The following is a 20,616-nucleotide window of genomic DNA, read 5'->3' on the forward strand; positions in this document are numbered from 1 at the left end:
GTTCGATCTGATTTTACACAGTGCATTAACTGTGGTTGAATACTTACTGGATAACTCAATAAAGGGCAAAACTAAACCACCAGGATACTGGCTTTCTACCCCCAGGGTTGTAAAACCTAAAAATTACACTGAACTTTACATTGCATTCTCTGTAATGATTATTCTCAGTGATTTATTATAGATCATATTAATGATTTATATACTGTGAGACAATAAAGAGTCAGCAGACAGAGAAACTATCTGTGAAGAGCAGCAGAGGCCAATGGAAAGCATCCCTGCCTCCAGCATCCACAACAAAAGAGGAACATCTCACAGAACAGAGGTCTCTGCAGAAGGTCTGACAGTATTGTATCTTCAATGCTGTTGCTAAGATACAGACAATTTTAAGCAGGGATCTATCTGATGGCCTCTCTTGATATCTCATATATGGCAGCTGTGGAGACTAACTTTATCCTCAAATAAGTTGGCCCCACTTTCTGACCCTTGTAATCCTTACAAACAATCCTATACAATTTTACACAATTCCTATAAAGATGTCACGGTTCCTTCCAAGCAACTCTCTTCCTTGCCATGCACATAATCCCTAGTATCCCTTACCACCTCAGTATGCTCCTTTTCCAGTCTTCCAGCAAAAAATGTTAAATGTTTTGCCTTTCACAGTTTCTAATGACTCCCCAAACTCAAAAGCTTAGTCTTTTCAATCATACTTTCCCAAAATCTTGCACAGCCTCATTCTCAGACTGAAACTGATTTAAACTTTCCCTAATTTTAGCTTAAGGCTGATGCTCAACAAGAAATGCTTCAATCCAAACCAGCCCATTTTAATGAAGTGAAACACAACTGCCAACAGGGTCTGAGATCAGGGCAGGTGACCCAGCTCCACAGCAGGGAATACAATAGTTGTCCCTGCCACAGGCCTGAAGAGAACTAAGGACTGTAATCATCTCTGCACTGTGAATGGATCCAAGCTGATTTTAATCAACTACATCAGCTTTAATCAAGTAGTAGACTAAGAGCCCAGCCTTGGCAAAAAACTCTCAGTGCAGGTTAGCTTCCTGATTACCCATCTTCCCAGGAGCATACTGCTTTGTTCAGGAAGCAGTTCCTATAATCCCATATCCAAACTAGTCTACATGGGGACTGGATTCAAAAATGCAACTATAGCTCTCCACAGAAAATATATATACACTTTAATTCTTTGCAATCTACTGTAACATCTTTTGCAGTATGTACAGCACTATTTATTCATGCCACTGAAACATTCTTTCCCCATTAAACTTTGCATGGCAGCTTCTCTCCCCATTTTCCTGGGCTAACATCTACCTGTGCTTCTAAAATTTTAAGTACAGCATACAGAAGATTTGGCTCAAGCTCTCATATGCTTCTAGAAGCATAAGTAGAGGGTTTTTTCTATTTTTCTTCCTTTTTTACCTGGTGAGCTAGAAGTACTGGGTGTGCAGTCACTGTCATCCAGCCACATACTCTGAACCATTGAATCCTGTTTTGGAGGGCCCTTAAGTGAGCACGTCAGCTCCTGGAGAGGGCAAAGAAGATGTGTTTTAATAATGCACCTGGTAAAATCAGGGAGGGTAGCCTCTATTTGTTAGAGATCATACACCCACCCTGTCATTCTCCTCTTCCTCAGATGTTCCATTTTCCCTCAATCCACTACAACAACTGCTTACACTGGATGATGAACGTGAGAGTGGCTGCATCACACAGTATCCTGAAGTCTGACTTCTGAGCATTCTGTGAAATGCAAGCATTCAACATCATCATGCTTATTGTTACACACAGGCTTAACTTTTTGAGGCACAGCTTTATTATGTAGCAGTCAGAAGCCGTAAGAATATATTATTCATCCACAGCTAGTTTTCTCCACCTAGGAACAGAATTCAGGTGAACTGGCATGCATATCTTAATTTCTACTTGCTACATTATGTAGGAGAAACACCAATTCTTTGTCTCCATTCTGGATAACTGTATTAAAGGACAAGTCTGAATGAATTTTTAAGTCACAGACCTAAGTGAAATAAAGTAAAGTCTGAATGAATTTTTAAGTCACAGACCTAAGTGAAATAAAGTAAAGTGACTCAAACCACTTGCATTTAAGTATTAAATACATCTAGACATTAATTTAAATCAGCAGATGCCTTATTTTGGAGATCGGAGATTTTAAGAGCCTAAATACAGTATGAAAAGGTGTTAAGCTGAGTATAAAGGGCAGGTGAAACTCAGTCTAGGCCATCCTTTCCCACAGCCACTCTCAGGCTATTGTGTTTTGTCTTATGTGACATTCCAGGCAGAACAAAGGGACCATAAAAAGCATACTTTTCATGTCATAGAGCTTATAAACTGTTACTGCTGTTTTCTGTACAGGTGTAACAGGAGGAGACAGGAAAGCAGTCAGACATTAAACAGTATCACAGAATAGTTAACTAAGAAAGTTTAAGGAAGCAGTGGGGAGGTAGGAACACATTACTAAGATCTGCATCATTGTAGGATGTCTCAGTGTCAAACTATGTAGGATCAAGTGCCAAGCTCTTACACATGACATGTCAGAGCCTTTCTCCTGCTTACAGACAGGAACACACCTAGATCAGGGTTCCCGTCCTGGTGATTTTCCATGTGCCCAGTTGCCAATAGACTGACTCCTGTAGGTCTGTCCCACTATAATTTTGCTCCCAAAAGGCCATTCAAAGCAAACTGTATTGGAACCCTTTACCACCACTCTATCAAATGGAACAGACATTGAGGTAGCCTGGTGCATGTTTCAGATCTATCAAAGACCCTTAAGGTCAGCTCTTCCCAGCAGAGAATTTGGGATCCACTGCTTAGTCATTCAAGAATATAGCAATCCATGAGGCTGGCACACTTACATAGAAGGTGCACTGTGCATGTAAGCCCCACATTTATGTTGAAATACTCATTGTCTGCATAAGAGACCAGCTAGTGAGAGAGAGATGAAGTGCTTAATAATGTTAAGGAACAAAAAAAAAAAAAAAAAAAAAAAAAAAAAAAAAAAAAAAAAAAAAAAAAAAAAAAAAGGCAAGAAAGATAAGACACCTTTAACATACTAAATATATTTATTCCTTCAGAAACACTGCAAAATGTGGCCAGTCTTGACCTACAAGCAGTAATGAAACCTGAAGTCCCAGGCATATTACATGCCAGCATGCAACAGGGAGAACAGTAAAGACAGGGCCAATAAAGGCCAAAGATATTTCCTCAAGAGATTAGGAAATATATTTTGGAGGAAATGAAGGCCAACATGCTTCTCCCTTAGCAGAGCAAATCAATAACATGAATCTAAGTGAAGTGGGGTCTAGATTTCCATTAAGTATCTCCTTCTCAGCACCCTTCCTCAGCAGATTTCTTCATCCTTGTTCTCTGCACTGCATTTCTTGACCTGTGTCAAGGCACTAGAGACAGAGGTGGAGTTGTTTTCTTCTGCTCTTGCCTTTTGCAGGCCAAACTATTCTCACTCATCTGAGAGGAAGGGAAGAGAAGGGGTCACACTCAAGGTGGCTTCCATTCCCCATCATTAGTAGAGGTTGGTTCAGTGGCTGCTGATTTGGCAATGGGAAGGGCACAGAGCCAAAATGCTCCAACAGGAGCTATCTGTCCATCTCCCTCTCACAGAATTCCTGCTCCAGGAACTGCCAGTGGAGCGTTACTTGGTGCCACTCGGTCTCTCCACAGTCCTTGAGGTCCTCTAAGTACGTTCATGCTCCTCTTAGCCAGGACTCTGATTTCACCCCAAAAGTCTTGCCAGTGTCTTCAGTGAGGCACCCAATGACTGAGTAGCATCCGGTCCACTCCTGATTGGCTTGATGTCCCCACTCAGATGTGTCTGACGAGGGAAAACACACATACAAAAAACCCATGTACTTTTCCTAAGATATGGACATACACAGTACAGTGCTTGATTTTTCAGATGCAACCCAGAGAGTCGTCTGATCCTCAGGAGTTCTACTACTTGGTTACATAGGCTGGGTTCATTCTTTTGAGTCTGTCCCTTGGGAAGAAGGATTATTTGGAAGGCTACCTGGACAGTAAAGCAGAGAAACTAAGGACAATTGTCCCTGTATGTGGGAGAGAAGACACCGTTAGCTCAAGTGAACAAGGCAGTTTCATGGATTGCTGGCTGATCACTGCATAAAGGTGTGTTAAACTCAGCATGCGAGTAAGAAAGTAAGAGCTGCTTTGCCTCTACTGTAAAATAATTAATTTATTACTTATGTGTTCCCTTTGCATTTATTTCCAGGTTGGTTTTAGTAGAACACAGGTGAAGAGGTTGATCATTCCAAGTTTTGAATCTGAAATGACTATGTAAGACCAGTAACATCATGCTGGATATTTCTGAGGTAACAGAAATTTCTTGTTGACTCTGTGGAGAGAACCAGGAGTGGACTGATGACATACTACCAGGAACAGCCCATTCTGTTATCTAATAGGGACTACATAAATTATTCTAGCACAAGGCAGAACTCTTTTGTATTGGAAGTATGCCAACATCTTGATCCTGGTTTCACAGCTGATGAACAACAGGTAGGCTGTTTCAGCAGAATGCCAGTAAACTGTCTGCAAGACACTTTACACTCCCAGCCTTTTCCTGCAATATTGTGGTAATACTGTCTTGCTGTGCTTTACATGTTTTAATTCCCTGTCCCTGATGTCATGCAAAAAGTATGGCTGCACATGGGCTAGTCCCCAACTCTGAGATCACAACTCTGACTAATCACTAATTGTGCCAAACTGCATGCTGCAATCCCACCTTGTAAATGAACTGTCCAGGAATGGGCTAAACCACCACAGATATGAAAACACTTCCTTTTTCTGGTGATCCTAAGTGGTTTTGAGTCCATGACTGGAAAAAGAATCCTGGAACAGAACTAGACAGACTGACAAATAATACAGGTCATGCCTAATGTGCATAAACAATATTCATGCAAGTATTGTTAGTAAAATCCCATGCTATGTTTGGTCTCTGAAAGCATGTGGATACCAACTTAAAACAGCCATTGCAGCTGGCTCACCTCCTCAGGTGATGGAGAATGGGGGATGGGAAGTGGGGAAAGCAGAATTCTTGGTGATTATGCAAGGTAATCAGCTATCTAATCAGAGCAAGAGTCCCTCACACATGCCTGTCAGGAACTTCTAGTTCACTAACAAGGTCCCAGGCAGAATGAGGAAGGGAAGGTGGAATGATGGAGTAATGCTGGAAGATGGAGGTGCTGACCAATCAGCAGTTCCATGTCCTGCATTCCCTCTAGTCCTTAGCTGCCAGAGCTACCAACTTAAATGGTCTCTATCTCCTAGATGTGCTCCCATCCTCCTCCACACCAAAATCTGGGCTCTTACCCAACCGAAAAACTAGTACACACATGAAAACATGCCAGAACAACTGCACCTTGGCTGTGACAAAATTCTGAGCACAGTCCTACAGCATACAACTGGGTAGCTGAACTACTGCAGATAGTCACCAGCCTGTAATTCTTAGGGAGCACTGGGTGTTTTAGGGAGGCCCTTCCTTTGCCAAATTTGGCACTTGAAGCAACTATAACTATAGACACCTGGCTCTAGGGCACCTCCTGAAATTTTCTTAAGAGTATGCACAGTCCTGAGAAAGGGAAATGCCCTAATACAAAGTACTTGCTGCCTTTCTTGCCACAGGTCTCATCCAACTTTTCTTGAAAAAAATTAGGTGTGGCAAAATGTTCCAGAAAGTCAGCAGCAACCTTTGATTTAGAGACAGACTGTTCTGGAGTCTTGGAAACGTAAATGGGTGGTTTCCCTGAAGTGGTCTAGGTAGCATCACATCCCAGTATAATACAGCTTAGCAGCAGTAAAGCTCCACTACCAGGAAATTGCATTCTTCCCGTTTCTGACACTCAGAAACTGGAGAATTAACTTGCAGACTACTGCATGAAGTGTTTTGCACATACCACGGGGTGTGGTATGGCGTGCTTTAGCAATGAAACATAGGTGCAACACATGGGACCGTGCTGGAATCCTGCTGTAACACTTTGGGGAGACTGGAGACAGGTTAGTTCACGCTGGTTGGGAGCAGCGGCATGAATCCTGCTTAAAGGGGCAGAACTTGAGTACAACCCAACATCCCAACATACCCTTGTCCAAGCTTCTCCATGAAGCTCCAAAATCACTCCAGAGCAAACTATAGAGGAAACATACACACGAGTAAACATGGATAATTGGACAGCCAGGATTTTGTGTATCCTGCTGGATGCAAGCTCACATTACAGTAAAGATATAACCCAAATCAAGTGGTCCAATCTTTCATCACAGTCTGTTTAAGGAAGCCAAGTTACTGACAGGCTCTGAATTACTGTGCCACAGCCAGACATCCAACTTTTGAGATGCTACAATGCCTGATGTGGACAATTTCAGTAAAGCCTCCAACAGAGCAAGACATGCACCACACTTAAGCCAATACCAGAGACAGTGAGCATCTTTCAAATACTAAAATTTATTTTCAACTCACTTGCTCTTCCTGCTGGGGAACTCCGGAGAGCTGGGACTGGATGATCCATCAGACTTCAGGTCAAAGAAAGTTCCTGGACTATCCAACACCCTCTGTATCCTCTCTGTGGTGTCTCTGCTGGAGAAAAGAGAAACCAGCTATACTCCAGGGCCAGAGTTAACTGTCTTCTATTCTAACACTCCCTTACAAGACACAGTGCAAAGCTGTATCTCCTGTATACATGTAAAAGGGAAGCAAACAGTTATGCTGAAAAGGGCACACTCCTTAGATGTGACATGTGACATCTGGAAATGGCCAACCTAAGACTGCTTTTGAATTGATATAAAAGCCTGAACTAATTTCAGTATTCACCTTTAATTTTTTAACTTTTTCCTCTATCCTCCACATTCCACTGGTCTTAAGAAGCTATAAGATTTAATGGAGAGTATAAATATGATGGTTATAAAAGTGTTAATGCTACTAGGAGTTGCCAAGATACCTCTGAAGAAAGTTATCTGTGTGAGTAACTGAAATGAGAGGTACATTTAATTAAAGAAAGGAAAACTAAGGGATTCTGGATTTTTTCTAAGGCTTCAGTGATGGAGTTTGTCACAAAGTTCTTCCTCTGCTCTCTTGGTCAGTTGACCCTACCTGTGCCCCTCACATCAGAGTTTCTGATACCCTCACTTTTGCTAATACAGTTGTTTGTAAGACTGGAAATTACCCTGACAAAAAGTAATTCTAGAATTAAAACAATGCTGAAACTCCTACAGCACACTAACAAGTGGGATGGACTGGGTCAGCTCTGTCAGCAAAGCTTGCATTTAATTAGGTTCCAGCTTCAGGGTGAAGTCACACGTGACACTTTGAGCTCACTGTTCCCAGAAAGAGAGCATGCTCCAGCCTCCTTCATTCTTGCTGAGTGCACTTTCCACCAGTCCTGGTACCCATCAGACTTCTCCACGAGCCAGTTCATGGCAGAACCTGGCAGACAATTAATCCAGTGAAAGAAAGTTGATACTTTTTCTATTTGATTAATGGGCTGGATCAGTTCCATGAAGGCCCACTAGGGATCTGAGCAATCATCACAAGGAATAGTCAGGATTGGGTAGACGAAAGGGAGAGAGGGGAAGTATCACATCTGCTTTCAATAACAATGAACTGTTAGAGCAGTTGCTAGTGAAACTGCACCTTCAAGAATGACCCAAAAAATCTTTCAGAAAATACAAGCTACAGCTCCCTGTTCCTCACATCTAGGTTTACAAGTAAGCAAAAGGAAAGTTAAATAAGCCAATTAGTTCATCAGATCCTTCCAAGCAAAAAGCAGGGAAAAAAAACTAAAAAAGAAAATAAATCATGGGGTTTTCCTGTAGTAGGAAAGTTTTACAGATCTTTCAAGGGGATAGAAACAGTTGTTGTACACGAAGTAATGGATTGAAGGACACAGCTGCCTCAGGTACAAAAGTATTTAATGTAGTGAGGATCTGTGGCTACTGCGATAGTTTAGACTATTACAGGGAAGTTGTCTCTGAGGATTTAATTTTTCTCAAAAGCAGTTCTATTTTTATTCAGATTAGGTCATAGGCACTTCATTAAGAAAGAAGGGAAAATGCAGTGATTTCCTCCTAAAATAACTAGTTTCCACACTAGAGATGACTTTCCCTCTTTTGCACCCAGTCTTTAAGCTGTTTCCTGGCATTCTTGCAACTAGGAAAACTACGTATTAGATGCAGAGCATTCATGTGACTTTTGAGACTGTATAGCTAGAGCTGAGAGAAATTTATAATTTAACTAAATAGTCTCTGGTGACCAGCAGAAAACTTTTGAATGGTTATAATTCTGTCCAATATGCCAAATCACTCCTTGAAGCAGTATATTATCCATTAATTATAACTATTTCTCAGACAATCTAACTTAAACCCTAGTCATTTGGATTTAGATCTGTTTTAAATAAATCCTTTAAGTTACCAGAAGTTTTGTCCATTTGAGTATTTTAACATGAAAACAAACAAATAATCAAGCATCCTATTTCCAAATATCAGGCTTTCATCTGACTCTCTTCTAAAAGTGGTGAGTGAAGAGCAGGAAACTCAAGAGTCCTGGATCATACTTGCACAATATTTAAGAGTGACCTTATAATGTTCCTCCACCCATTTCCTCCATTCTTCCTCAAATACTGATTCTCTCCATCTCCAAATGCACTCTTTTAACTTCTGTCTGTTTCTGTTATTTGTCCATTTCTCCATCAGTTGATAATCAGTCTCTTTTCTTCCCATTCCAACCATTTCCATTTTAGTTCTCATTCCTGATGGTTCCCCCTCTGCCTGTATGTGCCTTCCTACGTTCCTTTTCTCATCTGCTCTTGGGTTTTTTACCCTCTTTGTCTTGTCTCCCCACAGCTCATACCTCTTTTCCTCCTGTATGTTTTCAATGCCAATGGCACTACTCCGTCGCCCGTGGAAGCGGCTGGCTCGAGTACGTGACGGGCTCCTACCAGGCAAGGCAAAAGACTAGAAAAAAGGAAAGCATGACAGAAAGGAGAGGAACAAGACAGAAAAAGCTGTGGAGAACTGAAAGTACAGGAGAAGAGTTTGCAACGTGGATCCAGATCCTCTCCTTTACTGCAATACAAGAGCTCAGCTCCACTGTGCAAGGAGTGCTCTCTGTCAGCGAGCAAGATCAGCCAGGGCTTACAAAAGTGGTGTGAGAAAGGGACAGAGATATAAAGAAACAAAGGCAGAACACAGCCAGTATACAGAGAAACAGGCTTGGGAAGGGAGGTATCCCCATATGGTGAGAGGAGAGGCAGAACCAGAAAGGCAAAGAAAACAGAAGTTAAAGGAGCAAAGGAGGCAGCAAACCCAAGTCATTAGTAGGCTGTGACTTTGTTGTATTGACATAAAGAATGCATACAACCAAGTAAACTGTCACCAAGAAATCTTCACACTGAAGGGCACCTTCTTGGCTTACTCAGAGACGGGTTTTTTTGTAGTTTGCCTGTATTGACATCACCAGTGCAGAGACCACAACCATCTGGATGCACTTTGGCCAAGGTAACCATATTTTCAACATCAGAAACATGGATCCTTTTCTGGAAAGATCTGTGATAGATTTTTAATTCATTGGTCATATATTTTTAGTATCCCTATCAAGTAAGAAAGGCTTTGATAGTGACTAGAAATATTAATTCCTTTTTTCACCCCAAACTTTATTAATTCTGCTGTTTGTTCCCAACATGCAAATTCTATTTACAGCAAAACAGCACCTTGAATATCTTGTGCACCTGTTTATATTACAGAAAATAGTCTGATTGGTGAAATCTAAGAAAATGAAACAGTTCTAGTGTCTTTACGTTCTCAGGTCTTGCCATATGACAATACAGTACCATTCCAGCCAAACCACAGTGCATGCATTTTTTAACACATGGCACTGTACAGGATCTAATCCACGGCAGTGGAGATAGATGTCTGATGTAGAATCATGTTTGGCTTTCCTCTCCCAGTCTGCATCAATCTCAGCTCTAGTTTACACATGAGCTGGGGCTAGAGATGGGCACAGACAAAACGGACTGCAACACATGCGGTCACCACTCGTGAAATGGGATGATACAACAAAAAGATTCACAGTGGGACAAGAGGACAAGCTAATAGGGAAAGGAAATGTACGTGTGGTTACAAAGGTATGCCGGGTTCTCTTCTTACAGCCCACCCGAATACCTTACCGCAGCAATGGCCTTAGGGCCCTCGGCGACACTCTGGCTGAGGGCAAGGCCAGCTGTAGCTGGGCGGCTGGGCAGGGTGGCTGGCTGCTGCTTTCTCATGGATATCCCCATGGTATCCAGGCTCTGGCTGCGGCCTCTGATCACTCGCTGAACAGGAGGGAGGCAGGGAAACAGACAAACACAGATATACACATATAGACATGCACACGGTAGGGTAGTGTGAGAAGCACCACGGATTGGGTGGGAAGTTGTGACAGACCGACACCAGAACCACACAGATACTAACTCCTAGAAGGCAGCACCTTAAATACTGCCCTGTTTTGGTCCTAGATGATTCATGGAGCTCTGGGAAGAGCTCTTTCTCAAGTACATTCTCTAGTTTCACTTCCCTTCTCCTACTGCAATGAAGAGAGGTTTCCTACCAGTATCCCAGCACTCTGGATTAAACAGCATCACCTGGAGCAGTCCTATCCAGTACAGGCTATAAAAACACAAAATCAAACTCCTGTTCAAGGCTGTAAGCTTCAGTCTCATATGAACTTGAGTTCTGGTTTCAATGGGAAAGCAGCCATATCAAAATCTGCAGCATTTGAAAAAGCCATTTTCTGATTTAACTCAGCCTTTTCCAGCCTTTTACAAATGTCATCTGTGTATATGACAAGCAAATCACAGCATCTGCCAGAAGTCATAAAAGGACATTTTGGGAGAATTAGTGCAAGACATGGATGGGTTAAAATTCATGGTAAGCAGCAAAGGCAGTTTGTATTTAAAAATACACCAAGAATCCCACAGCTGACCAAAGCTATGCACACAGCTACCAAAACTATTTGTGAACAGATTAGTTTTACAGACCTTAATAACTCTAATTGACCCAGCATATAAAGCCATAAAGTCATCTGAAGAAATACTATTTATAATACATCCCTCTTTCCAGAGAGATAACCTATTAGATAAAAGAAGTGGCAAGGCACTTCCCATGTTAGGGGGAAAGGGCAAGTAGGTAGAATAGGAAAGCAATAAAGATTCTCTCTATATAACCAGTTCAAAACTCTGTTTGCCCATTCATGCAAAACCTTTGTTTTCTCATATCAATCATCTTTATCACTTCTAAAAGTAAGTTCTATCACTTGGTTTATTAAAAAAAAATCAACAACAAAACCCCCCTAACATGTCATTTACACTAAAAAAGGTAAATTAATTATGGCTTTTAGAGGGTAAGTAAAGTATCACAGTTTTTTCTAGACAGTACACTCAGAGATAAGTTAGAAACTCTTGCAGTGACTCCTGCAATTCTTTCAGTTATAATGAAAACGAATTGAAAGAGATCTGCTGTAGGAACTGAAAGCTCCTTGCTCCTAGTTATTTCAATTCCCCTCCAAACACTGACTCCTTCTTCTGTAAGTCACGGAATAAAACCACATCTGACACTTGACACTATCACAAAGCACAGAGTTTGACTTCTAAGGTTCAGTATGGAATTCTAGGCCACACTGAAGGTTTGTAGAAAGGCTCACCTTGAAGTTCTCGAGGAAGCCCCCACTGCCATTCTCTATCTTGTCATCCTCCCCTACAGGTAATCCCATCATGCTGCGGCTGCGAAGCTGCAGCTCCTCAAAAAGGCTCTCCAAGAGGGCACTCCGTGTTCTTTCCTGCATCAGCATTGGGAATGAGAACAGCTTTTATTGGAAGGAGAGAGATTTTCTTCCTGTTTTTTCAATGTCTCACATCCTTCTTAAAAAAAAACCCCGAAAGACCAACAATGACAATAACAAAACTCCATGAAAATTACTTTAAACAGTATGAAATGGTTTTAACTGCATAGTTACAAAATATTTTGCAGTAACACCCAGCCCTTTAAAACTCTTTCAATAGGAAGTTATAAAGGACACTTCTTTAAAGCTGATGAAACAGAGACATGTTTTTTTCTAGATCAGGCAACAGTAGAGTCTGGAACAGAATTTGGGGTACCTTGAACCAAAAATCAGTGAAATCACCATGCATCCTGTAGCATAATACTGAATTTCAGCTAATACAGAATTTCCTCCAGCAAAATACATGCATCATATTCTCATCCTTACTTGAGGATTAGATCTTTACATGACAATGTACCTGTTCATATTCTATCACACCTGCTAAGAAATATAAAGGAAATACCCCATAACTGAGTATAAAATCACATTTCATTTTCCTTTCTTAAGTAACACAAAATCAGAAGTCAGAAATTTTACTTTATTTTCTTTGTCTGATAATACATTTATTATCTATATATAATGGTAATTTTTAATTGAAACATCCAGGTAACAGACCAACCTCTAATTTAGCAAATTTCTCAGCTCGATAGCAGCTGTACTCGGCATTGATGAGCTTGACCAGAAGGAATTCACGAAACTCTGCACTCTACAAGACAAGATGAAAACTAGACTAAACTGGAGATGAAAACACTACTAAAAATATCACATTATAAAAGCTGTGCTTACTACTCTTTGGACTTCCAAAGTTCTCTAGGCACTGACAATACTGACTCAGAACACAAGTGTGTGCACACGTCCCCTGCCAACTAACACTGGACCAGAGAAACAAACCTTTTTAAATATGGCTGGATTTGGCAGAGGTGGTCCAAAGAAGGGGACATCATCTCGGGCTGTGACTGAAACCTGAAATAACATAAGGTGAAAAAATGAGTACCGGAACACAAGTGAGACCATCAAACTACAATGATAGATCTGGTTCTTCCTAAATAATTTACCTATACAAAAGAGTTGCAATACAGTGTCCTGTGCATCCCTCTGTTCCTGAACTTAGTGGATGGATGTGCTGCTCATTTATCTCCCAGAAACTCAGTCAGCTAGATGTGCACACAGTAAGAGCAATAAAGAAAGCTGAACTGACTGCTTTTTTAAAAATTATTTAAAATAATAACTAGCATAACCAGTATATTTAGGAACAAAAAAATGCTTCTATTCAGCCTGCAAGATTATTCTCCACTAAAGAGCCTTTGTCAGTGTGGTTGTACTGACCTATTTTTTTACAGAGAATCCTTAGTGGAGATAAGCTGCACACTGAGGGGTCTATCTCAGTGCCACTGCCTCTGCCAGTCACAGGTGGTAAACATGCAAATGCATTTTCCCAGTAAGAGATAGGTTTCATTTGTTTTATTTTTAGCATGCTCCTACCTGACATACCAATGTCTAAAGAAGTAACTGTAATGCAGTCCAGTTTTTACAGCGTCATTTGTTTCTTCACAGCACTTACCCATAATTATATGTAGCTATCTTACCAAATACATACAGTACTTCACAATGTTTCACGGGGGGGGGGGGGGGGGGGGGGGCGTGTCATGTTTGAAACAAAACAAGACCATTATTTGTCCTTTCATACAAAAGGAAACAGTGTCATAACAACCACAACTGCCTCAAAAAAAACCCAGATAAATGTCACAGAGCCACCAAGAGGTGTGAGTTTAATGAGAGGAAGAAGGAAATAGGCTCTTGATTTAATTCAGATTTCTCCCATTTTAGGCCACATCCTCTAATTACAAAGACTCCATTTCTCTCTTAATAGATATCTACCAGTTAAAATCCTGCTTTGCATTTTTAGTTTTCTGATTGCAAAAATTTATTCTGTGAAATAAAATCAATTAATATTCCAATTTAGCAGTAGGCACAAAAGCTTAAGTAAATGGAACAAGGGATGGCAAAGAAATCTTTCAAATGGCAGTTTTTTGTGTACTACAATGCTCTCAAGGGACCATCAATTAAAGCCCCTTTAGAAAACCCTTTACAGAAAACTCTGCACTGGCTCTAGGGTGATTACTGGGATGATTTCTTCTTCACGGAATGAAGCAGCCCTATTACACTAACAACAACAACAAAAAAAAAAGGTACTGCAGACAAGCAAAGATGAAAACAATGGCAGAAAGGCACACAACAAATAGCAAGCTTTCCCAGCTCTTTCCTTGTCATTAAAAAGTCCAGTGAATTTTTGTGCCCTACAAAACAGAGAGCAAGAGGAGAACTGGAACTCCATGGCCTGGTCAACACAAGGCTTTCACTACAAACCAGATGCCCAAAGCATAGGGAACAAGGGAAGGTGGTTGCTCCACCACCAACACCCTCTTGGTGGAAGAGGAGATAAGGATACTGTCCTAATTTTGATATTCTTGGTGTTCCTGTAGACGTCCAAGGCAAAAGGACTCATCATCATCATCATATCAAAATCCCTACATAATACGACACAGGGCATTTGGATTAAAATGTTTCTACAATGGAAAATTCTTTACAAATCCAAGTTTCTTTTTATTTTCTGCTCTCTCAGCATCACTGAAAGTTGAACATAAAGTTATACAGATATCCACATGGAGTCGCATCAGAGATAGAACAAGCTGTGTCCAAAGGCTGCAGATAATTAATCTGGGCTCTAGCAGGGCTTCTTTCAGCTGGAAGGCCCTAACAGGTAACACTTCCCTGTCAGATGGGCATCAGTTCTGGAATCTAGCCAGTGTAGCTGGCTTGGATTCCATAGTTAGGTCAACCAGTTTTATCTGACCTGCAGCCTCAGGCAGTCCAAGCTGCAAGCACTGTGCTGTGCAGCACGGGCAATGCAGACATGAATTTCACCAGACTTACACAAGTCTGGCGAGACAACCCTGAAAGTGGGATCAATTGTGGCTCATGCTCTTCGATGTAAGCAAAATTTTTTACCTGAATCCTTTCTGCTTCAATTCCAAAGCTTTAAGCTTCAGAAACTAATCAGCTACTTTGAAAAGCATACAACTTAACTCTGCTTCCAGGTGTAGATAGTCAAGGAATCAGGACAACATCTGGCTGAACCTGCACCTCTCCCAAAGGCCCAAGAACTGTTTCCACTTCAAGGATGAAAATCAGTAGAGGCTGATGTATTGATCCTGGTTACCTTGTAGAGAGTGTCCCCAGTGGAGCTATGAGTGAGCTGAACTACCACATAAGCATGTAGGAAATTAGATGCAATCATATCAGGGACAAAAGGTGTGCTTTCATCCTGGAAAATGATGGCTACAATATCATTCCCAATGTGACGCTTCCGCTGAAGCTGGAGAGTAAAGAAATAATAAAGAGAGAAGGCAGGTGAAAAACAGCAGAACAGTACGATGGGACCTCAGACACCAGTCTGCCTAACATCTCAAACCCATCTGTTCACTAAACCCCTCATCACTACTTTTGCCATTACTCCTGCCATAATTCCCAACATTATAGTCAGACATTCTCCCCTCTATGCAGTCCTTCTTGAAATACCCCTCCTCTCCCAACCACACTGTTGTAATCTTTACTCCTCCTTCTGATACCTGCTGAGAATCTCCCTCTGTGAAGGGCAGCTTTGTGGACACGTGAAACATGATCTCCTTCCCCCGGAAATTTGTATAGACTGACTCGGTGCCTGTTTGACCTCTGGTAACATCCAAGCCTCCCCGGAACCTGAGCAAATCCACACCACAGGTCAGGCAGTACAGAAATGAGAGAGCAGAGAGAAGACAGACAGTATCAGTAATGGTAGTGTACCAGCACTATCAAAGGTAATTTTTAGGAAATCAGTCATAGTGAGGCACCAAATCTTCCCCAAACCAATGTACTGACTGAAGCTGCACCATGTTTGTGCTGGTGAACATACCAGCTTGCTAAAAGCTATGAAGTTAAACCAGGGATCCTCAAAGTAGCTACCTTCTTTGGTATTCTTCTGAGAAACACACTCCATATGTTAGAACTACAGAAGGGATGGGAAGCCTCATAGAAAGAGCCCGAAACAATACTCCCCCACACCACTGTGGAACAAACTTGTATTTGCACTGCCAAATAAAATTATTCTTTGCTGATACTATGGGTCAGATTGAGATACTAGGTAACCTTCAAATCAAAATACCAGCAGAGACCTAAGCTCCAGTTAGTTCCCAGATGTGATGGCTGACAAAAGCATCTGGGGCTTCTTCACCTGCACTGGGATTCAGAAGACACAACACTTCTCTGGAAGCTGGGCTGTAACAGAGCCATAGCCCCTGAACACATGATGTTCCCTAACCTAATCTGGCTTTCCAGCTGCACTGGTACGCACCCACGGAAATCCTGCAGCTGAATCTTGTCACCAAGGAAATCCAGGAACTCCAGGAAACCCTGACTCTCTACTGTGTTACTGAAGACTTCTTCTTCAGTTGTCTACAGAAGGAAAGCAGAAGTAGTAAGAAGCACAAGGAGTACAAAGAACAAGCAGTAATTTCTATAGACAGTTCAACCAACAAACATCTCTGCTTGAATACATTTCTGATCTGGGCCCCCATGGTGTTGGGGTCCTGTGCCTCAGCCCCAAGCTGCCATGAGGGTTAGAGTTAGGGTTCAGAGATGCACAAAGCCTATACTGCCAGAGACGCTGCGGGCGGAAGAGGCAAGTCAAAGGAATCACGGCACTGCACAAACACTGCTGCCTCCAGGCCACTGCTTCTGGACAGTGCAGACCTTGCTATTGCATCCTCTGAGCTAAGAAAACTAACTCTGCATTTTGCCCCAAGTACCATGGGATCTGATGGGTCTTACCTGTCCAGGTTTTTGGTAGATGACCCCAAATTTGAAGTTATTGCTTATGACGTGTTCATCAAATGCAACAATAAGCTGTGAGGCCTGAGGTAACGAAAACGGAAATTATAAACTGCATGTCATTAGCCAGATCTTGATGGAAAAGTGATACACAGACATATCAGAACACTGTACCTTGGGATAGAGGACAGGAAAGAAGCGTTCAACATTCACATCCTCACACAGTAGCTGTTGAGTGAGAGAGACAGGGAAACAGAAGCGTGATTATCATGTGCCCTGGCTTGCTGCAGGCATGAGAGTGTAGGCACTGTTTATAATTATCTGACAGGAGCCCCTTCAGGCAACAATTCTGAGGTAAAATTAGAATAGAAAGAAGAGAAGGCAAATGGAATGGTAAAAGGGAACTGTATGACAGTTCAACTGGGGAATAGTAGAAAAGAGGGAAATGGGAGGACAGAGGTGAAAATAACTTGAAGAATGAGGCCCTAAGACAAACAGGCAAGCATGAATCTCACCTTTGCCATCTGAACAGCATTGGGAAACTCATTCAGACAGGAAATGGGAATTAGATCATGTTTGGTGCCAGTACGAGTCCTGACACAAAACAAAAAAGGCATTAGAGACATAGCTGAAAAAAGACACAAGAAAACTGGCTCTTTAAAGAATCATTGGAAAAGCAATGTATTTTCACTTCTTACTGCCCATCACCTGTTGTGGTGAGCAGAGGAAGACAAAACAGGAGCCCTTAGTGTCTTTGCTCCTTTGCACTCATCTGCCTTGCAGAATTATTTTACTTCCCCTCCCATACCATTTTCTTTCACAGAAATCTAAATGTCAAAATACAACTCATGGACACAGAATAAGGGATTCCAATGATCAGTGAGGGCTTGAAAGATTGTTAAAAGGTCTGTTACAAACAGCCTAGGAAAGCAGATCTATGCAAAGTAAAGGAGATAGAAACTGGTGTAGCATTGTTGCAGAAAGCTGACAGAGGAAATCTGCCTTTCTCTTCGTATGTGTATTTAAGGAGAGATATCTTTCTAAGGAAGAAGAAATATTGAGCTGTCAAAAGCCTCTTCAAACCATTATAAACAAGCTATTGAGCAAAAAGTACCGCATATAATAAAATATCTTAATAGAAGAATAACTACCCTTTTGTTCTTCCCTGGTCTCCTCCACATAGGAAGATAAACATTCCCAGGCACAGCTCACAAACAGGCTCTCTCTTTATTCCCAGATTATTGCTGGCAGTCTGAAGCACTCTCTGCAGACACTGCAGGAAACCTACCAGTGATTTTCTTCTAGCTAATTCCTATGCAACCATTTTTTCCCCTCAGTCCTGGACAAATCCTTGTCAGCAGCAACTGTACATCTCTTGGTTCCAGTAGCATTGCCTACAGGGAGTGCACCCAGCTCATGGTGCAGCAAAAAGCTTCTCTGCAGTAGCAGAGAAGATCCTTCTCTGTTCTTCTTGCAGTTCATTCAGCAGCTCTCTCTAGGTAATATCTCTCTTCATAACCCTCTCTAAGGGTTATGGCTTCATAGACTGCTAGAGGAATCTAGGGAATGTTCTAGATCACATTCAAGGGAGCCTTAGTCTCAAGTACAAAGCCTGGGCTAGGCTGTCCTCCATTAGGGAATCCATATTCTCCTAGAGAGTACTCACATGTCTCTAAGTAGACAGAAGTAACAGAAAAACTTTCTTTGGAGGAAAGAACAGCTGTTTTCCACACAGGTACTACAAAGATGCATCTGGAAGCACAGACCATGTTCTTTAATGAAATTGCTGAGAGCAACCCAAGAGCAGAAGGCAAGAAAAAAAGGCTCAAAGGTTTCTTTGCAGTTTCTTTTCTCTCCAGAAGAAAGACACAAAATTCACACTCACATCTATGCAGAGGGAGCACAAGGTAAGACACAGCACAGTAGCATACACTTCAGTAATTGCCACTGTTACCTCAGCAACAGGCGTAGGTTTTCCTGTTTCTCAATCTGTTCATACTTCACAGAAAGTACTAGGCAGCCCAAGGACATGTCACTGGAGTAAAAGTTCTGGTGCTCCTGCAAACAGGAAACAAAAATGCATTAACCCCAACACACTTCCTGAAGAAGCTTACCAGGTTGTCTTTTTTGTATACAACCTGTCAGTCAAGATTAGCTAATTATTAATTTAACTAGAAGTAGCATTCTTCCAGATGTGTGCATGTTGTCTTCCAGCTCACTTGATCATCAGTGCATGAGCATATCAGTCAAAGTGCATCCAGTTAGTTCACTTCATCCTCACCTGTCCAACATCAGAAGGGCTCCTGAGAAGGAATAGTATTAAAACATTCAACAATGCATTTTGAAGAAATTGAGTTTCTCGTAAATAAAATTGCATCTTTCATGGACTTTCCCTGTATCCATTCAGACTCTGCTTGACTAAGCAGTATCTGCCAGACATTCAACTGGCTGTGGTTGTGGGAATTTTCTATCTAAAGAGCAATGGCAGGATTAAGCTAAATGGCTGAACTCCAGGAGTGCTCATATCTCAGGAAAGATACAGTCAGTAAGCAAAGAGGTTTTGCAGATGAAGACTGGTCTCAGCAGTGCCACTAATACTGCCTGAGCTTTAGTGAAGTGTGCCTGGAACAGAGTCATGCAATCAAACAATGAAAGATACTAAAAACATTTTCAATCTCTATATGTAAGTGGCTGTGGCAATTTCTCCTGGATATACAGCCATGTTCTAGTGGCCTAGGTATAGCAATGTTCATTTTGTATATTGCTAAATCATATATATTGCTATATAATCTCTAACCTCAAAAGTTTAAAGCCTTTTCACACAGGATGTGAATGGAAACCTCCAGCACAATGAAAATACTATTTTGGTGAAATTGTGCAGAAATGCCTTGATCACTCACATCATCCTAGTGGAAAAGCATCATCAAGCATGACCCAGAAGTGGGACAGCAAGTTGTATTCAGTTGTACAGTCAAAACCTGCACAACTTGGAATATGTTCTGTGAAAGGAATACTCCAGGCACAATAAATTAGTCACAAACGCTGTGGGAGCGAAGTGTAATTTGATAAAAAATGGTTGCTAGTCTGTCAGTTCCTTCCTCAGTCTTTTGCCTAGAATATATAGAATACATATATGCCTAGAAGGTCTGCTCTGGCTCTAATGGATTGCAACCTCTCACAAAACACTGTTAAGATTGCCTTGCTGTCTACATCTTCTGTATTAGTCACAGTTCTGACTCACGGTCAGAAATAAAGATACATCTAGCGAAACACTCTGATATCTATGTGGACACAGCCAACTACAAGTTAACAGACATAAACCAATCCTCTCTTTGAAACAAAAAGTAGGAATAAGTAAGACTACAGTCCCTACCCTAAACCAAAATGTGAAGATGTAGCTATCTAACTTTTTTAATACTAAACATGTCATTGTCCTCACCTCCTCCTTGAGACAGAAAACACCCAACACCCAGAACTGCCCTGACACTGACTTATGGGCAAAAGGTTCCATTGCTGATCAAACAAAGCAGTCTGAAAAAGGTAAGGCCTAAGAGCAGCCAAGAGGGAAACAGAATAATATGGCCTCTAGCTGCAGTGTTCAAATCTCAGAAGTCCAGTGTGATCTGTCACACTAGTCAGTTGATACTACATGGGAAAGGAAGCTGAAATCAAAGAAACCACAAAGGACGGTTTATTTCTCCTGACTATGTCTTTCAGGATACTAATGGATTTTTGGGATGTGAACAAGAATCAGGTGTGGTCAGTCACTGTGTCCAAGGGCAGAAAGACAGAGCAGCTGAGCAACAGATAGAGCAAAGGAGCAAAGCAAGACCTTGATCCATGGTCAGTTGAAG

The 20,616-nt window shown here is 41.5% G+C and overlaps 1 protein-coding gene across 28 annotated transcripts in view; it reads right to left on the reverse strand.

Moving 5' to 3' along the window:
- LOC310906046 (rap1 GTPase-activating protein 1-like) overlaps positions 1-20,616 on the reverse strand; it is a gene marked incomplete at its 3' end in the record, with an annotated part of 49,454 nt that overhangs the window by 4,602 nt on the left and 24,236 nt on the right. For 10 of the 28 annotated variants that reach the window (XM_083855031.1, XM_083855030.1, XM_083855040.1 and 7 more), the window contains 15 exons: positions 18,717-18,820; positions 17,278-17,356; positions 16,937-16,990; positions 16,763-16,846; positions 16,287-16,387; positions 15,526-15,655; positions 15,117-15,272; positions 12,788-12,859; positions 12,516-12,602; positions 11,720-11,854; positions 10,206-10,352; positions 8,891-8,994; positions 6,506-6,622; positions 1,623-1,749; positions 1,432-1,534 (listed from right to left, as the gene is read on the reverse strand). In XM_083855031.1, the coding sequence (XP_083711157.1) occupies positions 1,432-1,534; positions 1,623-1,749; positions 6,506-6,622; positions 8,891-8,994; positions 10,206-10,352; positions 11,720-11,854; positions 12,516-12,602; positions 12,788-12,859; positions 15,117-15,272; positions 15,526-15,655; positions 16,287-16,387; positions 16,763-16,846; positions 16,937-16,990; positions 17,278-17,356; positions 18,717-18,820 (1,600 nt within the window). Of the gene's footprint in view, positions 1-1,431; positions 1,535-1,622; positions 1,750-3,067; positions 3,854-5,925; positions 6,179-6,501; positions 7,469-8,879; positions 9,586-10,205; positions 10,353-11,719; positions 11,855-12,515; positions 12,603-12,787; positions 12,860-15,116; positions 15,273-15,525; positions 15,656-16,286; positions 16,388-16,762; positions 16,847-16,936; positions 16,991-17,277; positions 17,357-18,716; positions 18,821-20,616 lie in introns of those variants that run through there. The other 18 variants (XM_083855038.1, XM_083855025.1, XM_083855039.1 and 15 more) reach the window with 17 other exon arrangements.

Source organism: Zosterops lateralis, assembly GCF_965231275.1.
Source record: "Zosterops lateralis genome assembly, chromosome: 2".
Taxonomy (NCBI): domain Eukaryota; kingdom Metazoa; phylum Chordata; class Aves; order Passeriformes; family Zosteropidae; genus Zosterops; species Zosterops lateralis.